This window comes from Mya arenaria, chromosome 2 (genome assembly GCF_026914265.1).
Source record: "Mya arenaria isolate MELC-2E11 chromosome 2, ASM2691426v1".
Taxonomy (NCBI): Eukaryota; Metazoa; Mollusca; class Bivalvia; order Myida; family Myidae; genus Mya; species Mya arenaria.
Genome location: NC_069123.1, coordinates 69536292 through 69558410, shown reverse-complemented (window position 1 = coordinate 69558410; position 22119 = coordinate 69536292). Strand labels below are relative to the sequence as shown.

The 22119-nt window shown below is 34.8% G+C and overlaps 3 protein-coding genes across 9 annotated transcripts in view; 2 read left to right on the top strand and 1 right to left on the bottom strand.

Moving 5' to 3' along the window:
* LOC128218855 (TATA element modulatory factor-like) overlaps positions 1 to 6068 on the top strand; it is a 29718-nt gene extending 23650 nt beyond the window's left edge. For both annotated transcript variants that reach the window (XM_052926599.1, XM_052926592.1), the window contains 4 exons: positions 761 to 910; positions 1449 to 1574; positions 1913 to 2023; positions 5099 to 6068. In XM_052926599.1, the coding sequence (XP_052782559.1) occupies positions 761 to 910; positions 1449 to 1574; positions 1913 to 2023; positions 5099 to 5125 (414 nt within the window). In that variant the 3' untranslated portion in view covers positions 5126 to 6068. The remainder of the gene's footprint in view (positions 1 to 760; positions 911 to 1448; positions 1575 to 1912; positions 2024 to 5098) is intronic.
* Positions 6069 to 7525: 1457 nt separating this feature from the next.
* Positions 7526 to 11429, bottom strand: LOC128222319 (cilia- and flagella-associated protein 299-like). Its single transcript, XM_052931302.1, has 6 exons — positions 11272 to 11429; positions 9104 to 9234; positions 8705 to 8795; positions 8398 to 8540; positions 8065 to 8194; positions 7526 to 7795 (listed from the first exon to the last, which is right to left on the bottom strand). Exons 1-6 carry the CDS (start codon positions 11377 to 11379, stop codon positions 7679 to 7681), a joined length of 720 nt encoding a protein of 239 aa, XP_052787262.1. The 5' UTR covers positions 11380 to 11429; the 3' UTR covers positions 7526 to 7678.
* Positions 11430 to 11777: 348 nt separating this feature from the next.
* LOC128224676 (myosin-11-like) overlaps positions 11778 to 22119 on the top strand; it is a 32084-nt gene continuing 21742 nt past the window's right edge. For 2 of the 6 annotated variants that reach the window (XM_052934645.1, XM_052934662.1), the window contains exons 1-11: positions 11778 to 11870; positions 12275 to 12432; positions 12812 to 13001; positions 13611 to 13631; positions 15631 to 15739; positions 17408 to 17505; positions 19359 to 19438; positions 19794 to 19902; positions 20235 to 20332; positions 20849 to 20923; positions 21409 to 21509. In XM_052934645.1, coding sequence (XP_052790605.1) covers positions 12290 to 12432; positions 12812 to 13001; positions 13611 to 13631; positions 15631 to 15739; positions 17408 to 17505; positions 19359 to 19438; positions 19794 to 19902; positions 20235 to 20332; positions 20849 to 20923; positions 21409 to 21509 — 1024 coding nt within the window. In that variant the 5' untranslated portion in view covers positions 11778 to 11870; positions 12275 to 12289. Of the gene's footprint in view, positions 11871 to 12274; positions 12433 to 12811; positions 13002 to 13610; positions 13632 to 15630; positions 15740 to 17407; positions 17506 to 17947; positions 18028 to 19358; positions 19439 to 19793; positions 19903 to 20234; positions 20333 to 20848; positions 20924 to 21408; positions 21510 to 22119 lie in introns of all 6 variants that reach the window. The other 4 variants (XM_052934653.1, XM_052934676.1, XM_052934669.1 and 1 more) reach the window with 4 other exon arrangements.

Below are 22119 nucleotides of genomic sequence, written 5' to 3'. Positions count from 1 at the left end.
GGTTTTGTTTACAGTAACAAGGGAATCCCTGAAATATATTATAGATTATCAACTGCCAGTGCCCGGTTCACTTTAAACCACACCATGGCATTTTTATGTCACAATTATTATTAATATTTTGAATACTTCATTCAAGTTTTTAAATTTGTTTCTAATAACAGGTAATATATCACTTATTGAAAGGCTTGTCTCTCAGAAGTCAAAATTATATGCCCTCCGTCGCGGTACAATCAAGTGAACTATTGCATCCTGCTTTTTGGCCTTGGGCAATAGTTTACTGGTCATTCCCCGACCTTGGGAATAGTTTTGACTTTTGACCGGCAAGCCATTCAATTATGTGTATATGTATGATGATTAGCGGAAATATGACATCATAGTTTCTTGTGACTACAAATTCATGGCAAATACAATGACAAGTACAATCGCAGCGCCAATGCTGTCATATTTTAAACATAAAGAATGAAATGTGTAAAAGTTGAACGGTAAATTCCATTATAAATTCAATATAATTAGTGTTTATTTTTCTCCAATAAATGCATTACTAAACATAGCAAAATAAAAGAACATGCAGAACATCAAACAAAACTATTAACAAGCTGTCACACTATTGACCAGTCTTTCAGCAAGTTATTGACGGGTTATCTACATAGGTAATAATGTAATAAGTTACCCTATTTTTGCTTGTTGCATTTCAGTTTATTATTATACATAGAACATGAAATGTATAAATCCACTGAAATTGCATGTTTGTGCCTTGAAGGAGGAGCTGGACCGGAGTTTTGTGCTGTCCTCTCCTAACGGGAACAAGCAGTCGCTGTACGAGGCACTGAGACAGAGCGGGGCAGCTAACCTCCTAGAAAACCTCCAGTCTCAGCTTAAACTACGTGATGGAGAGATAGCCCATCTACAGGTAGGTGGTAGTGTTTATATCAACTGGAACAAGCAGTCCCTGTATAAGGCACTGAGACACAGTGGAGAAGTCAACCTGTACTGTAGGTGTATAATTATTAACTGTTTAACCAATGAAAAGATGTAAAAGACATGCACATGGAATTCAATTTTCACCGGTTTTCCTAGGATTCTGAGCACCTGCCTCTATTACAAATTAACTATTCCATGAATGGATTCTTCTACTTTACCTTGTGAGTGTATTTTTTAAAAGTGTGAAAGTACTGTTAACATCATGTACCCACATCAATAAAACATTCGTTTAAGATTGAAATCGCAATTATTTAGCAAATGAAACACCCATTAAACAAACAGTTGGTTAAAATGTTTGTATGGCATTTTCTGAATATACTAAACTAAACTAGGGAAAATTGAAATGTACAAGTTTCCACATACATTCTATTGATCAAGCTGAGATGTTTGCTTTAACCACAAATAAGGGTTATTACCAAGTAAACAACAATAATTGCATTTTTACCAATGTGTTATTACCCACCCAGAGTGAGATCCGAAGCCTAGAGCGTACCAGAGAATCAATGGCCAAGGAGCTGGTCGACCTGAGCAACCAGAACGACGAACTTGAGGAAAAGCTTAAGGACTTCCCGCTCCTAGAAACACAGTATAAGGTACAATCATGTACAGGAGAGGGAGGCTGATTTGCAATGTCTAATTTCTGACTGCATATCGAGTCATCAAATGAGACTATTGAACATTCCGAGTCTCTTGCACAGTTAGGCAGCATTTGAAAAACTAAATACAAAATGGTTATACTCATTTATATTCCAAAAACATGTACAATGTATGTGAATTTGTCCTGCTTTCCAATTGGCTGTCCCCTTTTAAAAGCTCAATTTGTTCTTAATGTTCTTAATATCCTTTCCAGTGTCATGTTTTAATTTAATAGGTGCATTTCAATTTTATCCAGTATCATTACTATAAGTAGAAAATCTGTATTTTCATGTAGGAGCTGGATGGTCGTTACAATGCCCTTCTGCAGATGTATGGAGAGAAGGTTGAGGAGGCTGATGAGCTCAAGATGGACCTGCAAGACGTCAAGGACATGTACAAGGCTCAGGTACGTGCAGGGGCCATTTGTGTTGTGTCAGAGAAGTTTATGGTAATGTCAATAGTAGGTTTGATATACATTTAAACATTGCTATTCCGAACACCGCTTATCCGAAATAATTGCTATTTCGAAAATATTTTTCGGTCCCCATTTTATTCTTTCTTTGTTTAACTAAATTTCTCATTAATAATCCATAATCACTATTCCGAATTAATCGCTATTTCGAAGTTAAAATTACGGTATTTCACACCTATTTATCAATCCTTATTTCAAACACAATTATCGCATAGTTTTTCACACCATACTTTGATAGCACTTCGGCATCTGCTTGAGGTGATAATGAAGTACAATTAGCGCTTCTTAGAGAATAACATTGTGCAATAAGTATGATAACAAATATAAACACGCTAATAATTAAAACACAACAACAGAAATCAACAAAAACATGGAAATCGAATGGACATTTTTTGTTGGTTTTAGAAATTTTAAAGTGTAATGTATAATGTTGTTTCAATAAAAAAAAATTGTAATTTGTAGATGCTGTAAGTTTCTAAAAATTGTTAATCTGAAATATTTTTATTTTTAAATTTTTATCTGGGTCCCAACAATTCCGGATTAAAGATGTGTAAATGTATATATTTTTGTAGCATTGTAAAAAAAATGCTGAAGAGACATAGTTCAGGGATGTTTTAGTTGAGAAATTGAGAGATTTTCTTTCATTTTCTCATTGCCTTACATTTTTATAGATTTTTATGCCCCCGAAGGTGGGCATATTAAAATCGCACTGTCCGTCTGTCCATCCGTCCTTCCGTCTGTCTGTGTGTCCGGCTCAATAACTCGTGTCCGGGCTGTAACTTTCCCTTGCATGGACAGATTTTAAAATAACTTGCCACATGTGTTCCACATACCAAGACGACGTGTCGCGTGCAAGACCCGTGTCCCTACCTCTAAGGTCAAGGTCACACTTAGGTGTTTATTCACAATGGAGTGCTGCATATAAGGACATAGAGTATAGGTTGTCGTGTCCGGGCTGTAACTTTCCCTTGTATGGACAGATTTTAAAATAATTTGCCACATGTGTTCCACATACCAAGACGACGTGTCACGTGCAAGACCCGTGTCCCTACCTCTAAGGTCAAGGTCACACTTAGTATTTATTCACAATGGAGTGCTGCATAAAGAACATAGAGTATAGGTTGTCGTGTCCGGGCTGTAACTTTCCCTTGTATGGACAGATTTTAAAATAACTTGCCACATGTGTTCCACATACCAAGATGACGTGTTGCGTGCAAGACCCATGTCCTTACTTCTAAGGTCAAGGTCACACTTAGTGTTTATTCACAATGGAGTGTTGCATATAAGGACATAGAGTATAAGTTGTCGTGTCCGGGCTGTAACTTTCCCTTGTAAGGACATAATTTAAAAATAACTTCCAAATGTGTACCACATACCAAGACGATGTGTCGCGTGCAAGACCCGTGTCCCTACCTTTAAGGTCAAGGTCACACTTAGGTGTTTATTCACAATGGAGTGCTGCATATAAAGACATAGAGGATAGGTTGTTGTGTCTGGGCTGTAACTTTCCCTTGTATGGACAGATTTTAAAATAACTTGCCACATGTGTTCCACATACCAAGACAACGTGTCGCGTGCAAGACCCGTGTCCCTACCTCTAATTTCAAGGTCACACTTAGGTGTTTATTCACAACGGAGTGCTGCATATATGGACAAAGAGTATAAGTTGTCGTGTCCGGGCTGTAACTTTCCCTTGTAAGGACATAATTAAAAAATAACTTCCAAATGTGTTCCACATACCAAGACGATGTGTCGCGTGCAAGACACGTGTCCCTACCTCTAAGGTCAAGGTCACACTTAGTATTTATTCACAACGGAGTGCTGCATATAAGGACATAGAGTGTAGGTTGTCGTGTCCGGGCTGAAATTTTTCCTTGTATGGACAGATTTTAAAATAACTTGCCACGTGTTCCACATACCAAGACGATGTGTCGCGTGCAAGACCCGTGTCCCTACCTCTAAGGTCAAGGTCACACTAAGGTGTTTATTCACAATGGAGTGCTGCATATAAAAACATAGAGGATAGGTTGTTGTGTTTGGGCTGTAACTTTCCCTTGTATGGACAGATTTTAAAATAACTTGCCACATGTGTTCCACATACCAAGACGACGTGTCGGGTGCAAGACCCGTGTCCCTACCTCTAATGTCAAGGTCACACTTAGGTGTTTATTCACAACGGAGTGCTGCATATAAGGACAAAGAGTATAAGTTGTCGTGTCCGGGCTGTAACTTTCCCTTGTATGGACAGATTTTAAAATAATTTGCCACATTTATTCCACATACCAAGACGACGTGTCACATGCAAGACCCGTGTCCCTACCTCTAGGGTCAAGGTCACACTTAGGTGTTTATTCACAATGGAATGCTGCATATATAAGGACATAAAGTATAGGTTGTAGTGTCCGGGCTGTAACTTTCTCTTGTATGGACAGATTTAAAAATGACTTGCCACTTGTGTCAGACATACCAACCTTTACGTGTAGTGTGCAAGACCCATGTCCCTACCTCTAAATTCAAGGTCACACTAAGTGTTTATTCACAATGGAATGCTGCTTATAAGGACATAACAGTGTAGGTTGTCAAGTATGGGTGGTATTTTTTATGTTTAGAGGCAATTTAAAATAACTTGCCATATGTATTTGACACGTAAAGGCAAGATCAACTTTTCATGTACTGACCTTGTTCATAGGTCAATTTCACATTCGGGGGCATTCGTCACATACTGTGACAGCTCTTGTTTTTCCTATTAAGAAACAGCAAGAATGACCTTGAAGTAGATATAATTGTTTTTGAAAACGACTTCAACAGGGTTCTAAAACCCTTACCCTGCTTTGGGCAGGCCTGACTCACTAATACTACCTCATGCTCAAAACTAAATGTTTAGAATTGGTCTTTTCTGTCTGTTGTCATACTTGATACATTGCATGAATACTTCTGTCAGATGATGCTGCTGGTTTCTAATGTAAGTGTATAATTTGAAGGCCAGTTCATTCTGATTCTTCTTTCCAGATCAATCACTTGTTGAGCCAGTCGTGACAGGGACGCTCCAATGGGTTCACTCAGTGTGGGCCATCTACCTTCTGTCCGACTGATTGTGTATCGTGTGACCTTCAGGAAGCCAAATGACATGTGAATCATTATTCTGTCATGTGAATTATATAATGTCGGCATGTGTAATACATCCTGTTGTGATACCTGATGACCATGTCTTGTCATGTGACCTACATTCTGCCCCTGTGGGGCCACTCACTCACCATGCTGGCGTGGTCTATCCTGTATCCCAGTTATACTTAAGTTAGGAAATACCGTAATAGCTACAAGTGTTATAAAACAAATCAATACATATTGATGTGTACAATTGATTATGGTTTCTTGGGTATACAGTTGTAATCATAAGCCTTGCTTTGCCTTTGATCTAGGATGAAACCAAATTCCAAACCAAGAATAGACTACGTGTAAAACTTATCAAAGTATGTATGTATATATGCAGGGTTGATTACTTATTTTGGGGAACAAGACAAATATATGAGCTACGATGCATGTCTTTGACGCTGCACATAAAGTCCTGTGGTACCGTGAACATTCCAACAAGGATCAGTCATTCTTCATTTCACAGTTCTGTCAGTTGTTGTATATGTTGTTAATGCTCTCAATGCACCAGTATTAAATACTGTGGTCATATCATGTAAACATGGAATAGTGGTTTCTTTATGTGCAATCTGTGATAATCTTTGTTCTTCAAAATCCAGCTTGGTTGTCTGAAATGTAAGTGTATTTTGCTGTTATTTTAATGGAATACTCCTTGCCCTATACTACATTATTTATGTTTGTTTATGCAACAGTTATTGCTTCATTAATTTATTTATGTGAAAGAATAGCATGGTTACTGTATGTTAGTGGTTTCATTACTTTTTGTCGGTGTACATTTATCATCAGCATATAATGTGGGATGCCAATGAAATAAACATAGGAAAATCATTGCGTTGTGTATTCATTTGAAAATAGAAACTGATAACATGTCATAAGGGCCAAATCCATGATCAACAGTAATATCATTAATAAAGGCTTATGGCAATACTATTGAATGTGGGCGGGCCATATTGAAGATATGATGAGTATATTGACAGAATTATACAGCCAAACATTTACTGACAAATTGTCAATAGTATCCTTCTACGGAATGGCCGTCAGAGTAAAAATGGAAAAAAAATATTTAGTAAAATGATTGTGCGTTTTGTTGCAAATAAAGGTTGTGTTAAAATTGACAGTTTTATCTATCAGCATGGGCTGCTTAACACACAATGGAATGTCTGTAAGTACGATATAAGATGACATATGAATGTAACACCAGAGTTATGACATGTCACTGAAAAATGGATGTCAATGATACCACAACCAATGTACATAAAACGAATGATGAAACCGCTGAATGAATACACTAATATTCACCAAAAGGTGTGATATAACCTGTAATTAAAGGTTTTTATATTCAACCATTATTGTTGTGGAGGTTAACAATAATGATGGTCTAGTGAGCTTGACATAGTTGTCAAAATGGCGGCTCAGTGTATGTGTGGTTTCTTAATGAAAATATTGTGTGTCAGGTGCAAGGTCAAAGCTTGTCAAAGTCAAAGGTCAATGTCACACTCGAGGGTAATTGATAAAAATCTCTAGCTGTAGCTTGGCCATGCATTGGGGGATTTGAAAATAACAAATGTACACAATATAAAGACTGTGTGTCTCATGCAAAACCCCACATAATTATGTGGGTCAAGGTCACTCATTGCCGAGTCATTGGTCAAACTTTGTTTGTTTTTTTTACAAGTTTGACATCACTAGAATCTGAATGTATAGCCATCAATTTTCCAACATTTTCATTCAAGATTTAAGAACAATCTCTCTCAGAGAAGTTTCATGATTGTGACAGTGATGGAAATAGGTCGTCATATGGAGAATTTTTTCATTGAAAACACTTAAATCGATCAGCGATATAAGTCATGTATAAGGAATCTATAACACGATATAAGTGATTGTTGTCATAATTTGATAAGTTACAAAGATAAATGGAATTATTTTGAGATTGAATTTACAATCACTGATCTTATCAAGTCACAGAAGTCATTATTTCCATTGTGTACTTCTTCTGAATAATACTTAAATACTTCTCAAATTAAGCATGCCATGAAATAATTTCTAGTTCACATCAACAAGTATCACCTCTTGTTACTGGTTCTGTTCAAAACCATAAAGGTAAAAGTAATTTAACTTCTTGATGTAGATAAAATCTTATTATGAAGTATAAGATAATAAATTTGCTTTTAAAACTGTAGGAATCAACATTCCGAAAAGGGTTTCATTTTGTTTTTGAACAGACTTACAAAGAGTTAATAATTTAAATTGTCTTATGTTTTTCATAATCTTTGTTATAAATAAAAAAAACAAGATTTGTAAAAGTATCATTTTTTTGATATGCCAATGAACAACATTTATAATATCACAAATTATCATAACAATGATTCATGGAATATTTAAACAATAAAATAAAGAGTTATAAAGAGTCTTATAACAGTATAAAAAGGCAAAAAGTGTTTATGTTTTTCTGCGAGTGATGTGATCGTAAATAACGACTTGTGTGTATTTAGGGGCTTCATCCTCCTCATCAAATGTTATCACAGTCCTTGTAGAATTGTCACCTGGACTCGCAATCTGAAATCATTGATATATACATTTTGATTAATGAAACAAACTTCCCTGTTAAAATTCGCAAATGATAGTTTGTATCAAAAATTAAGATGTATGTATTTCCATCTTTAAATTTCAAAAACACTCTTCAACTAAATGTATGAACAAATTGAACAATTCTAAATACCAATGCACTTACTTCAAAATCATAAAATGTATTGTTAATCTAAATCCATAATGTAACATTCTGATACACTAGTTGTACATGTCAGTCTGAAGTACCGGTAGTTTACCTTCGGGTCCACATTTATAATTTTTCTGTCTCTTTTGTTCTTGAACAGCAGCCCTGAGGCATTTTCAGCAATAACCTGGTAGTTTGGGGTGGGGTTCGATGTTGAGGTCTGTGTCTCCCAGTTATAAAAGCTGAAAATAAGCTTAATGTGTCACTATACAGTAAAAATTTAATACAAACAGAACATAAAGAACCCACATACATGTATATTCTACCAAAAGTTTTTTTTATATTTCTTCCAGGGAATTGAAATTTTCCAATAACAACATAGTTCTTAACGGAACAACAACTTTGTCTCTGTTAGCATTTTTAATGGTATTTAGTTTTAGAGTACCTTAAATCTGATGGTCTTGGTAGCAATCTTTTCTTGCCCGCAAAATATGGTTCGAAATCCTCTGTCTTCATCCTGTGGGCATAATCTATGTATCCTGATATCTCCTGGCCTCTTGCATTTTTGTCTCGAATAAAGATAATGGTCTGAAATGTTAAACATACACTTTTAAGTCAATTATAAAATTTAGGAGTTACATGTTGATCAAACTGTTAAAAAGTCCAGAAAATAGAAACTGTGTGCCTTATTTTCTGTTATATTTTTTAATAAATTAAAAATCAGAAGGAGTTGAAACTAAGATGAAACCTACCGTCATTTTCCCGCTCCTGTTAGCCTCTTCTTTTGATGCCAGAGCTTTAAGGAAGGGATTTCTTAGGTCCTTCCCAGTGTGTGCAAGTGTCCTGTAATACATTCAATGGTTGTTGTCAGACCATTTGATATTGACCAAGAAAATTATACAGGCGCCTTCTTATCAATAAGCAAAGAACAAAATGTTGTCACTTCCAAGAACAGTAGCACATAAAATTATGAAATGCCACAATGAGACATTTAGCAATCAATTCAATATTTCTCAGAAAATAATCCCTAGAAATGATTGAAAAGCTGTTTTGGTTATTCCTTTAAATAGCAGTTTGTTTGAGAAAATCTTGCAAAAACAAAACAAAATAAAGCTTGGCACAATAACTTTATTTGCCATGATGCGTCATACTTTTGTTGACTCCTTTTGGAAAGCCTGCTGGCTTCAGCTGCTGCCTTCCGCGCCTCAAACTCCTCTCGCTTGAGGACTTCCCCGCTACCACGATATCCAAGTTCCACCAACTGCCTTGCCAGCTCTTCATCCTTAAAGTAATAAAATAAAAAAATATGAACTTATTGCTCAGCATTTTATTTATACCACTTTTGATACTAAGCCAGACTACTTACTGACCAATCAACATGAATACTTATGCATTTAAAAACAACACAAAATTGGAAGTATAGACAAATAAAGTTGACTAAACAAATGTTTCACAATATTTTTAAATAAGAATGAATGAGACTTTGTACCACTACAATAATGTAACATGGACTTTGTAACATCTAGCTGGTATTATAATTATGTTTTTGAAGTTTTATAACTGAAAATGTGTTATAATATTAGTATACACAAATTACGATGCTGAACCTGAATATTGTGAAAGTTTCATTCATAAATAACATGTTAGGACTGGATTAATGTCTTCCCTTTATATTCTTATTATAATTAAATATGCATCTGGGCGTCCAGGCAATCTTGTCTGGAGCATTACTTAAAGACACATCTTTGAGGTATTGACTTCATACTTCATATACAAATAGATCTCATTTAAGAAAAGTGCAGTGCACAGGAATCATAACTATGGCTGCAGTATTTTGTTTATTTTCAAACTTATTTTTTGGTCCGGCGCATAACTCAAAGAAAAGTCCCTGAGGTATTTGGTTCAAATTTCATGCACAGATAGATCTCATTTAGGAAAAGGGAAATGCACAAGAATCCTAACTAGGTAAGCATAAACAAAAATAAATGTCTTCAGTGAGTGTCATTGAACGAGAGTCTCATGTGACAGCGCTATACATGGTGCATGTTCCAGTAAAGATGCACAACAGCTCAAACCAGGGTTACACTGTATGTGCACTATGGCCATAGTCTGAAGCACAGGCGTCTGAATCATTGCTTGTTACTAAAATGTTGATTAAAACCATTTTGGGTACATAAAATGAGATAAACAACACATCTGAAGATATTTAGTGTCTATCTATCTATCTTCCTGTACTGGGGGATAGAATGTTTCCTTCTTGAGACGTGGATAACTTGACACTTGGAGGGATTGAATTCCATATCCCAGTCCAACTCCCACTTTTCTAGTGTCTTAAGATCATTTTGTAGGGTATACGACTGTTTGACTGAGGTAAGTGACATGTATATTACTGTGTCATCTGCAAATAGACGCACTTTAGACTTGATGTTTTGTGGGAGGTCATTTATGTATGCAAGGAAGAGCAGGGGCCCGAGCACAGACCCCTGCGGGACTCCTGATGAGACAGGTATTGGCTCTGAGCTTGTACCGTTTAGGATCACAGATTGAAGCCGGTTATCTAAAAAGCTCTTAATCCATTTTAATGTTTGACCACGTATGCCATAATTATGCATTTTTAGGAGGACTTTCTCATGGCTCACTTTGTCAAAGGCTTTGCTAAAATCTAAGAGTATCAGGTCAACCTGTTGTTTGTTGTTCACTGATTTTACAAGGTCATTTACAAGCATTGTTAGTTGTGTCACACAGGATCTTTTTTCTCGGAAACCATGTTGGAGATTGTACAGAATGCCAAGGTTTGTAAAGTGTTTTGAAATTGATGAGGATACTATATGCTCCAGTGTTTTGCAAAGTACCCATGTAAGGGATATTGGCCTGTAGTTGGCTGGGTTTGACTTGTCGCCCTTCTTGTAAATAGGAGTTACATTTGCATTTTTCCACTGGGAGGGTATGGATCCCTCATCGAAAAAAAAGTATATCAAAGACACTAAATATCTTCATACAAAAAAGTATATCAAAGACACTAAATATCTTCATACAAAAAAGTATATCAAAGACACTAAATATCTTCATACAAAAAAGTATATCAAAGACACTAAATATCTGCATACAAAAAAGTATATCAAAGACACTAAATATCTTTAGATGTGTTGTTTATATCATTTTATGTACCCAAAATGGTTTTAATCAATATTTTATTGACAAACAATGATTCAGACGCCTGTGGTCTGAAGATTGTTGATGACCCTACGTTAATAGGAACAAAATAAATGTCAAAATGTTATAAGTAAGTTTGAAATTGAAATATATGACTAAACGTTACCTCTAAGTAAAATAAATCAAGTGACGTTATCTGTGAGTTTAGAAATTCTTCATAAGTGTTAAATTCAGTAACAATATTGTCACCACCACTGGCAACTTCTTCCTCCATTTTTGTAAGCCGAAGAACAGCACATGTAAACAACTACTGCGTTCAAATATAGTTCTACTCTTTATAGTGAGTGAAAAATAGCAGTGAAAATAACAAAGAAAAAACAATTTTTAAGTCTGATCAATTTATTCTGACTGGAATTTTATTATCATGTTTAATATTTAGACTATATTAACATAGAAAATACTAAAAGTAGTTCTATGATGCGCACTAATTTCTCCATAGTAATGACGCCATCTTTATACTCTCTATGTAAGAGTAAAAATAAAATTGATTAAGTCGATAAATCTGTCTTATTTTTGATAAACCTTTGTATGGAAAATGCATTTCTAAGTTTTGTAGGAGCGAAAAATATTAAATTTAACTTAAAGGTAATGTCAAAGTTTAACGGTTTCGAGATTAACAAAAGTTTACCCTAGCGACGTTTCCGGGATTTTAATAAATTAAATGATAAAATGACTTTAAATTCACCAGTGCTGTAGGTAAACAAAGTACGCATTTTCTTAGCTTTAATGTACATTTTTTCGGGTTAACATCAATATTTCTTCCATCTTTTGTATTTTCTAATTCAAATGGGGCACCTGCTGAAATCTTAATTGCTCCAAATTTTAGTCTATCTTGTATTCGACGAAGTTTTGTTATATGTTACATGCTGGGACAAACTATTACTGGGAAAAAACTATTTAATGTATCACATAATGTAGATTTTTCTGTTTTCCACGTAAATTCCTTGATTTTATTATAATACAACTTTGACCACTTAATGTTTATTTGCATTAATACTACAGCTAGGCAGTGTTGCAGATTCGAAAGTAATCAACAACACTGTTTTTGTTTCTTGTGGCCTATTCACACATTACAGTTATTTTGTAACAAAGCAATTTGTTTGCGACAGATATAACCTGTAAACATGGTGCTATCTGACATGCCTTTTGAGAAGAGCCGGCTGATCCACAGTCGATACAGCACAATGCGCCGACCTGACAGCGCTCCTGCTCCCATGGAGGAGGACAAAAGGGACAAGATCAGCAAGGAATATGCAGCATTTCTCAAGTAATCCTTTTATAAGTAATTGATAAATTGAAACATATCCTTTAATGGGACTCTCTCATGTTTAATAGGAATAGACAGAAAATGATCTAGCCGAAAAGCGTTAGTAAAGCTAATGATAATTTATTGACTTTAGGCTTGGATTTCAGAAATTCTCTGTAAGTTGCAAATAAAAAAATAGTGAACGTTGTTTCAATTTCCTTATTTAGCCCAAGGTTGTATAAATAAAGCATGGTTTAATATGAAGTATAAATAATATTTTATAATAGCTTTTTATTATGTAAATTTTTCATTAATGTCTTATTGTTGTGAATCATACCATGAACTGTCCCTGTTGTTTTCAACAAAATACTTCACAGCCTAAGTGGATGTTTCTTTTTAGGGAACAAGAGCGGAAGGTAGGACCGGAGGGGTTTCTTGACTCGACACGCTACAGCCACACCTTCCATGTTAAGAAGGAGAGGGAGAAACTTAAGACCCAGGGTGAAACCAGCAAGCCGACCGTTGTTCGTTTGTCCACACAGATTGACGGCGACAAAAAGGAGCATGACAAAAGGATAAAGATTATAGAGGTTAGACACAATATATTAATGAATATGGAATGATTCTCAACAGTACGAGTAACTACATGCACTACCTTGCACTTACTTGGTATGATTTTCATTCTTCACTCAGTCTGTACTTTTGACTAAGACTAAATATCAACTTTCTAATTAAAATGGTCATGTTCTATGTTCGATACGTTCATGCAGCTTTACTAACTTTGTAATGATTCATATTCTTGTTACCAGCTCAACAGTCTTCTCTTCTCATTTGTGCATCTTGCAACATTATTTTCAGACAATAGATTGCAGAACTTTATTCAGGTGATCATGTTATGATTTTGTCCATTTTACCATTGTATTCTGTCTATTGTATATCACTTTTCCATCTTATGGTGCATGTTTGTTATCTTGTAGAAGTAAAAAGGAGTGCATGGATATTTTTATACATTGTTGACATAAACAAGTGACATGCATTTCTCACAATCAACATTGTAAGAATGGGAATTAGTGATGCAACTTTAATAATATCTCATACATCTGTCATAAGAGCATTCCACCAACGCATCTTTCATTATGATTTTATGATGATGTCTGAAAACAAAATAGACACTAAAACTATATGGAAATCTTCTTCAGACAAGTATCCAACAGTTGAAGGTACAGTAATTATGCTTTTTTGCTAACATGGTGCATGAAATTTTGGAGTTTTTCTTATATTTGAATACTTTTAATCTTTCATTGTTGATATTTTTAAAATATATATATTATTTCATACATAATCAATGAATATTTACCTTTTTTATATATTGCTAGTGTGTTTGTGTTGCCTTCGAGGCATGGCAAACAGATAGGGATAACTTTGTCCAGCCTCCATGTCAACCACGGCGTTGTCTCACTTTCCTTTCCAATCAAAATCGTTTGAATGACTTATTGTAGACTATTCAAACTTGGTATGCATATTGATCATGGTCAGTAGATGACCCCTATTGTTTTGGTGGTCAGTAGGTCAAGGTGATGGCTATGGTGGCCTTTACTAGAAAAATGATCTGCGCTCCCAATAATCGGCACATTCAATTCTAGTTTTTTTAATGTAACTAGTATAGTATGTTTTATTAGAATGTATGCATGAAACACTAGTGTATCATTATTTGGGTTATCATATTGCATGATAATTGTATCTGGTTGTATTAAAAGTGTGTTACAATGATCAATCATACAATCATAACTTTTAAAGAAATAGTATTGAATGAGTGTTTATTTAAGATATTTGCTTCTATTTAAGATTTATACACACATGATTACTCAAATCTTTATGGTATTCTGAATCAGTTTGTTCTTCTTAAAAACAGACAGAGTTTCAGGTATTCAAACCTTGTTGTCAAGTTGTTGATGTATGTCAGACATGTGCTTGATGGCTTTGTACTAAGAAATTGTGTTTTTATTGGGTTAAATGGTAACATTCAATACATTTGTACCTGTAGAGTGTTTGTGAACAGTGCCTTGTTTTAACAAATAGGAAACCTTGGGCATTGTTTTGAACCGATTTATCTTCAATATACAAATAAGTCATTTTGTTGCATAGTTAGAAACAGTAGGCAAAATACCTGGAGGTTTTTATTTATTTAGGTGTAGATTTATTGCATATCAGAAGGGGTGTAGGTTTCAGACACTTTTTGAAGTTGTTTTTTTTTTAAAGATTTTTCCTGATCTGTAGAGATATCTGTTATTTCTTCAGCTCTTTTTCAGTTGGCAAATAGATGAAATTAAATAGCATACCAATTTGTTGTGAAACACTAGTATTTCTCAGACAAATTTTGAAAATGAGGTCATGCGATAGTGAACTCAATTTTTCTGTTTAATATTTTGCATAATACGAACAATTATAAGTAAATTTGAAGCTTTCCAGTGCCATTAAAATAATATTGTTCTTCAAACATATAGCTCCTTAAACTATAACCATGTCCGAACTTTTTGTTGCTTATTATACTCTGCATTGATTAAAATTAGACAATGATTCATCATAAATACCTGATTGACTTCCAACAGGCACTTGATATATTTCTTTTAAAACAATGTAATAAATCAAGAAATTCTACTGTCAAAAAACATACTAGCCTACTGGTAGTCATAATGTATTTTTGAAATTTGTCATAATCTTTTTATTCATGTGAACTGTTTTTTTATTTTAATCTTACTTACATGCTTTTGGTTTGATTCAATGTTTAATATTTCAGTTGAACTCTGATCTTTAACAGTAGTATTTTTAAAGGAAAATAATAAAGTCTGCAGATAATTTCAGGCTGTTTCAAGAAACGGTTCCATTTTCATTTTATTTAATAACGTCTTGTAAACGTTCAACACAGTTTTGAAATTCTACTCATTGCTTTCCTATTGACAAACACCTTTTAAGCCTGATGACAAAATATGAGAACGAAAGTTATGAGTTTTTTTTTGTTTAAAGTGGACATAATCAGATGGTAATTTTCTTAACCTACACTGACTCAATTTATGTTTTTTATCCCTCTACTGTCATTTTTATTTGACTTTATTCTCGTGTTCTTAAAATTTCTTCTGCTGGGGAAAAATAGCTAAATTGGTTTAAAAGTCATCATAAATCAGACTTACCTTCTAATATATTGCCGTGTTACCTGTGCAGGACCACATGTGGCAACACAAGCAGGAGGAACGCGAGATGAAGCGCACGGAGGGAGACATCATCAAGAACCAGCGGGCAGTCAAGCACATGCTCAGAGACTATGAAAATGGTATGCTTTAACCACAGATATTATCGGGTGAGAGTGGTCTAGTGGTATAAATGTCCACCTCTCACCCAAGAGGTTGTGGGTTTGATTGTCACCAGCTTACTGCTGTAAAACAAAATCTTTTCTAGGTTTTGTTTGTATTATGGTTGAGAAAGTGAATACTCACAGTGTAAACAACTGATTCTAGTCATTTTCAGTTTAGAAAAGAGCTCAAGGTACCAGCTTGGGTATTGTAAGATGTTTGTCTATTGATGGATTTCAAACTATGAGTTTCTGTTAGTTTTGTGGACACATTTTTTTGTTTTCTGTAGCATCTTAATTTTATCAAACAGTTAGACCACAACTTATTCTGTTGTTATGCATAGCTGATGTTGAGTGCTGAAATGGATGTGCTGGCTATCTTCTGTAAGTCATGGTGAATATATGTTTTGACAAACCTGATCGAAATTGTCATGCATATGTTTAGACTTGACTTCCTTTATCCGGTCTTTGTGTAGGACATGTTTTAAGTGGTACAGTATCTTATGAAACAGTGTTAATTTTAGCTCGACTATTCGAAGAATAGGTGGGCTATACTACTCGCCCCGGCGTCGGCGTCCGGTTAAAGTTTTAGGGCAAGTTGGGATTTTCACTTATAAGTCCAATACCCTTTATTCAATTGAGTTAATACTTCACACAGTTGTTCAGGGCCATCACATGATGAGGTTAGATAACTCCATAGTATTCTTTACACAGATTATGGCCCATGATGGACTATGGAACTTAGGTTAAAATTTTAGGGCAGGTTGGGATATTTATTAATAACTTCTATACCCTTTGTTCAATTGACTTAATACTTCACACAGTTGTTCAGGACCATCACACAATGAGGTTACATAACCCCATATTATCCTTAATTATCCAAGTTATGGCCCCTGATTGACTTAGAATAAAGTTTTAGGGCAGGTTAAAGTTTTAGGGCAAGTTGGGATTTTCACTTAAAACAATACCATTCATTCAATTGACTTAATACTTCACACAGTTGTTCAGAGCCATCACATAATGAGGTTAGATAACCCCATATTATCTTTTATACAAATTGTGGCCCCTGATTGATTATGGAACTTAGGTTAAAGTTTTAGGGCAGGTTGAGATATTTATTAATTACTTCTATACCCTTCATTCAATTGACTTAATACTTCACACAATTGTTCAGGACCATTACCCAATGAGGTTACATAACTCCATATCCTTAATACAAGTTATGGCCCCTGAGTGATTTAGGGCAGGTTAAAGTTAAGGGCAAGTTGGGATTTTAATAAAAAAAACATAACTCCATTTTAACCCAAAATACAAATTATGGCCCTTGAATTTTTTATTTTTTTTTATTTCTTTTGAAAAGCATATTTGTATATTCTTAACCACATTTTCATAATGGGAAATCAAGTTATTTGAATGACTTGCGTCATTGTTTGGGCGGGCTGGTGGGAGGGCAGCATCAAAGTCACCTTATGTATCGAATAATTTTAGTTAGGTTTGACATAAGGAGACCAAACTTTGTAATATTACATCGTTATTGTATTCACTTCTAAGTCAAGGCGGTGTAGTCGAGCGCGCTGTCCTATGATGGCTCTTGTTTTGGTAAAATTTTGTAAACAATTTCACAAGCTGATTTTTTCTGCTTATTTTCAGTTATAAACAAGAAGAGAATGGCAGAGGAAGTCAAGTTGAATAAAGGCCTGGAAAAATACACAGTACTCCGGAAGGAGTATACCCACCAAGCCCATGATGTAAGTATAAACACGTTCAGGATATTGCATACACAGAAATCTGTGACGAAAATGTAAAATTTCATTTGGGTTACATGAATAAAAAGACAAACAAACACCTAAAGTTTATTATCTTAAACATTTCGGCATAACGCCTTCATTTGGGTTACATGACGTACATGGTGCTTTGCTGAAATATTTTCCCACATATATCCTATGGTTACAGTTGACGCACAAGTACTCCAACAAAATATGAGGTTGTAACAGAATACTCCCGTGATCTGCTACCCAAATTAAGTATAGCAAATATTATAAAACTATTTACAAAGTCTGTGTTCTGGAGAAGGCCAGATTATAAGATTCCTTATTCCACCTACTGGAGCCCTGAATACTCATGAAAAGGCCCCTGAATTCCACTTTAGATTGGCATATGATACAAATTATGTGTTTTCAACCATGATAGCTGGCAAAGCAGAGAACAGATAAGTCCAAGCAGGATGAGCAAATCAATAAGGCCTCTGGTAGAAAGGTCACCCTCAAAGTGTAAGTGATGTATGTGACCTCTGGTAGAAAGGTCACCCTCAAAGTGTAAGTGATGTATGTGACCTCTGGTAGATAGGTCACCCTCAAAGTGTAAGTGATGTATGTGACCTCTGGTAGAAAGGTCACCCTCAAAGTGTAAGTGATGTATGTGACGTATGACATGGAGGTGTGACTGTTGTAGCTGTGCTATAATTTCATGTATGTCCTGCCAGTGGAATCTAATGCTTCTTGTTTCCATTACTGATTGTAACTCTTTACTAAAACAATGATTCCTAAACCAGATGTAGATCCAGGATTGACATAAGTTAGTCTATAACTTAGGGGCACAACCTTTTGACATTCATCTGTCCCCCTGAACCCAAATTAAAATAGTTAAAAATGTTGGCAGTGGGGTTTGGTGGTACTCTCACACGAAAATTTATTGTCCAAAATAGTGATTTTGGAGTGTATTTTTTTTTTATTCTCCAATATAGACATGAAAAGTAACCTTGGACAATGCAAGTTTTGGGGGGAGTTATCTGCTAGTGAAAATATTATGATGTTGTATTTTACTTGATTGTATTTATTTTATACCATTTGAGGGCCGCTGAGTGTGACTTGTGACTATTAATGACCCATGTTGCTGCTTGTGTAACCTTGTTTGCAAAAGGTGGAGGGAGTGCGTTATCTCTGATATTGTGGATTTGTATGTGTATTGTGGCAATTTGTGTAGATATAAAGTATTTATTTCTAGCATAATAAGATGTAAAGGTTATCACTGCCAAATCCACAGTATTATAGTAATGTGCTGTTAGGTATACACTTGACAGAACTTCTAACTTGTCCTTTTTTGAGTTGAGCTTTCTAAGAATTCACTGATACCAAAACAAATACAATTTGGTATTCATTAAACCCACAATGAATGGGTCGACAAAGTTTCTTTAAAATTTATTTTATATACAAGGTTTTTTTTTGTGATAAAAGGTGACCTTCACCTTCGGGCGAGATTGTAAAATAAGTCAAATTTTTTAATGACAAATCTTATTGATAGTCAGACTAAAAACATGCTAAAAGTAAAAAAGATTAGTCTTGATTGCAATAACAAAAGCACCACAAACTGTTTTTCTAGTAGGTCAATGGGCATAACTCTACTTTTTATAGTGATGTAAGAATTATGTTAATATCGTCTCCTCTTACATGTTAATATTGATCATTTGATATGTAAGGGAGTAGTTATAAGTTGTGTCAAGTGTATACAATATTGGCTATAAAATGTTATTGTGTTGTATAATCATATGTTGTGCATTTTATACGCTTCTGTTGGCAATGTTGAATGTGTGTGTGTCTTGCAGAATACAAAGGCTAGAACCCATCAAAATATTGCATTTGAACATGCCATGAGGGACCATGGCAGAAAAACTGAAATGACCAAGTGAGTCATGTAACTATTTGATTTGATTTAGATTTTATGATGCCTCAAGTCGCTTTAATTTGGAAAACGTTTGTATAAAATGTTGATACTACTTTAAGGAATGACTGTCATAACCATATAAAATATCTCTCTTAATAAACGGCTTTCATACTTTGTGCAAGTAATCTTATTAAATGGACAGTGGCTTGTGTTGAAAATATTTGTGTTTTATTCAAGAAAATTATTTGTAATTATACTTATTTTCACTGTCTGTTTTCTTGGTTACCAATTTTACTTTTAAAATGAACTCTCTAGAGATAATACCAGTAATTGAATAACAGTAAAGACAATTTTTTGTTTACCATATGTAATGTAGGTCTGACCTTGCGAGAACATACAAGTCCAAAATGAGTGAGATGGAGCTGAGACAGATAGAGCTGACGAGGATCAACCAAGAATTTGAGACCAAGATGAGACAGAAAGAGGTGGGTGGGGAATGTTGGGACAGGGCAGGGATAGTAGGGGTGAAAGGGGGTGGGGGGCACATAGAGCTGACAAGGATCAACCAAGAATTTGAGACCAAGATGAGACAGGATGTGTTGACTAGACTTTTAGGTCAGATCAAGCTTAATAACGGGTTTGTCGTTTTAAATATTTTATAAAAGATACATGTACCTGTTTATAATTTTTGCAGTTGCGGTGATAAATAAGGATAACACTTATTGCTGACAAAGATATATGCAAACTTATCATCATTTTCAAAATTATTTATGACCTTTTGTAATATGCTTGAAACTTTTGTTTTGTGTAAATTCAGCAAGAGAAGCATCGGTTGAAGCAGGAGCTGGCGGAGTTGGCCATCGCTCTCAACATGGAGGCACAGAAAGGACGAGTACAATCATTCGAGGCCAACAGGTACACAAGATTTCTTCCTTCCCCAAGTACAGCATTCAAATGATTGGTGGAATTATTTACCAAAATTTATCAGAAGTAAAAAAAGCTTTTATTTGTAACTGTTGACTGTAGACTGATTTGATTTTAGCTAGTCTGTTTTTCTAAAGAAAAAAAAGTTGGGCTATTGCAATAACCTCAGTGTTTTCGTAAGCAATGCCTAAAAAACGTTGCCCTGACTGTAATAATTTTTGATGGCCCTCATTAAACTGAAAAAAAAAACAAGAATAAAAGATAAGTGTTCTTTGATTAATTTTCTCAATTCAAGCCTTTTACTTTTCCATGTTTTTGAAAATTGTGACAAGTCCAATTATGTTAAAAAAATCCCCAGCAGCAAACACTATGTAAGTTCAAGGCTTTGTTGTTGTTTTTTTATTCATTCATAAATTAACATGATGTTATAAAGCTTCCCTTTAGCATCTTGAATTGTTATTAAAATGATTTTCATGTTTGTGTAACAATTGAATGCCATTCTTGCAGAGAGAAAAAAAGGGAGACAACAAACAAAATTGTGCAAGATCTCACTACCAAACAGGATTTGGAAAACAAACTTGCGTAAGTTACTTCCCTTGCATTATATGGATTGTTTATGATCATAAGAAGTACAACCCATTTTGGAGGTAAAAGAACAAAATATCTTTGTAACATTTATTACATATGACATACCATTATATTTTTTGTGTTGGCTGTGAAGCTATTTCTGCATCATAATCATACTTTTGTTTCCAGTTAATAACTTTTGAATGACTGTGAAGAGTCTTTAAACTTAATATACACATTGGATATGGTCAGTAAATACCCCTCACCCTAGGTCAAAGGTTAAGATGACCTGTTTTAGAAAAATGATGGGCGCTTTCCTTTCTGATAAAAGGTCATGGTCATAGTGACTTTTATTAGAATAATTATTGGTGCTCCTGACCTGCAACACAAGCCATTTGCATAATTAGTTTCACAAACCCACTTCTTGGTCATTTACGTATGCAAAAACAAATAAAGAAAAAAATCACCTTGAAACATCCTATTTTTTTCTTCAATTCTAGGAAGAGTGATGGTGACAACAAGCAGGCCGAGATGACGAAGCGGAAGCTGGCTGCCGATCTTGCACTCACCAAGGCACACATCGCCATCAAACAGAGAGATGGTATGCTATAAAGTTTTGTAAAACAAAGCTGGTACATATAACTATTTGGTCATGAGATCAATTCATCTTTCTAAAATCCTGGTGTACTTATGTTAAGGTAACAGAACCATATTCTTGTACACTGAAAATACCATAATTGACCTTACTGACTTCATGCCCTGATAGAGACACTGGATGGTGTTTTCATTAGCATTTTGGGGATTCTAGGACCTAATAGTGCTTATCCCAATTCAAAACATGAGCAAATAGAGCTTTTTGTCTGTTAAACAATGTATCAGTAGCCAATTAGTTGACAGGACAGCATCATATAAACATGTACCCTGAAATACTACTCTAAGGAAACACACCACCAATTTTTAATGTTCAATTAGGGAAATGTTAATAATCCAGATGGCATAAAAAACATACTGCATCAACAGTCATGATCCCCCAATCAAAATCTCCATTCATGGACATGAAATTATTTACCTCTACATGGTAGACAATTGGTTACAGGAGATATCCTTAAGAATTATGCAATTGTGTCCCTGATAAAGCAAGATGAAAAATCTTTAAGTTATCATGAGTCTTAAACTTTAGTGAATTATTTCATATTTCATTGCGTGCCCTA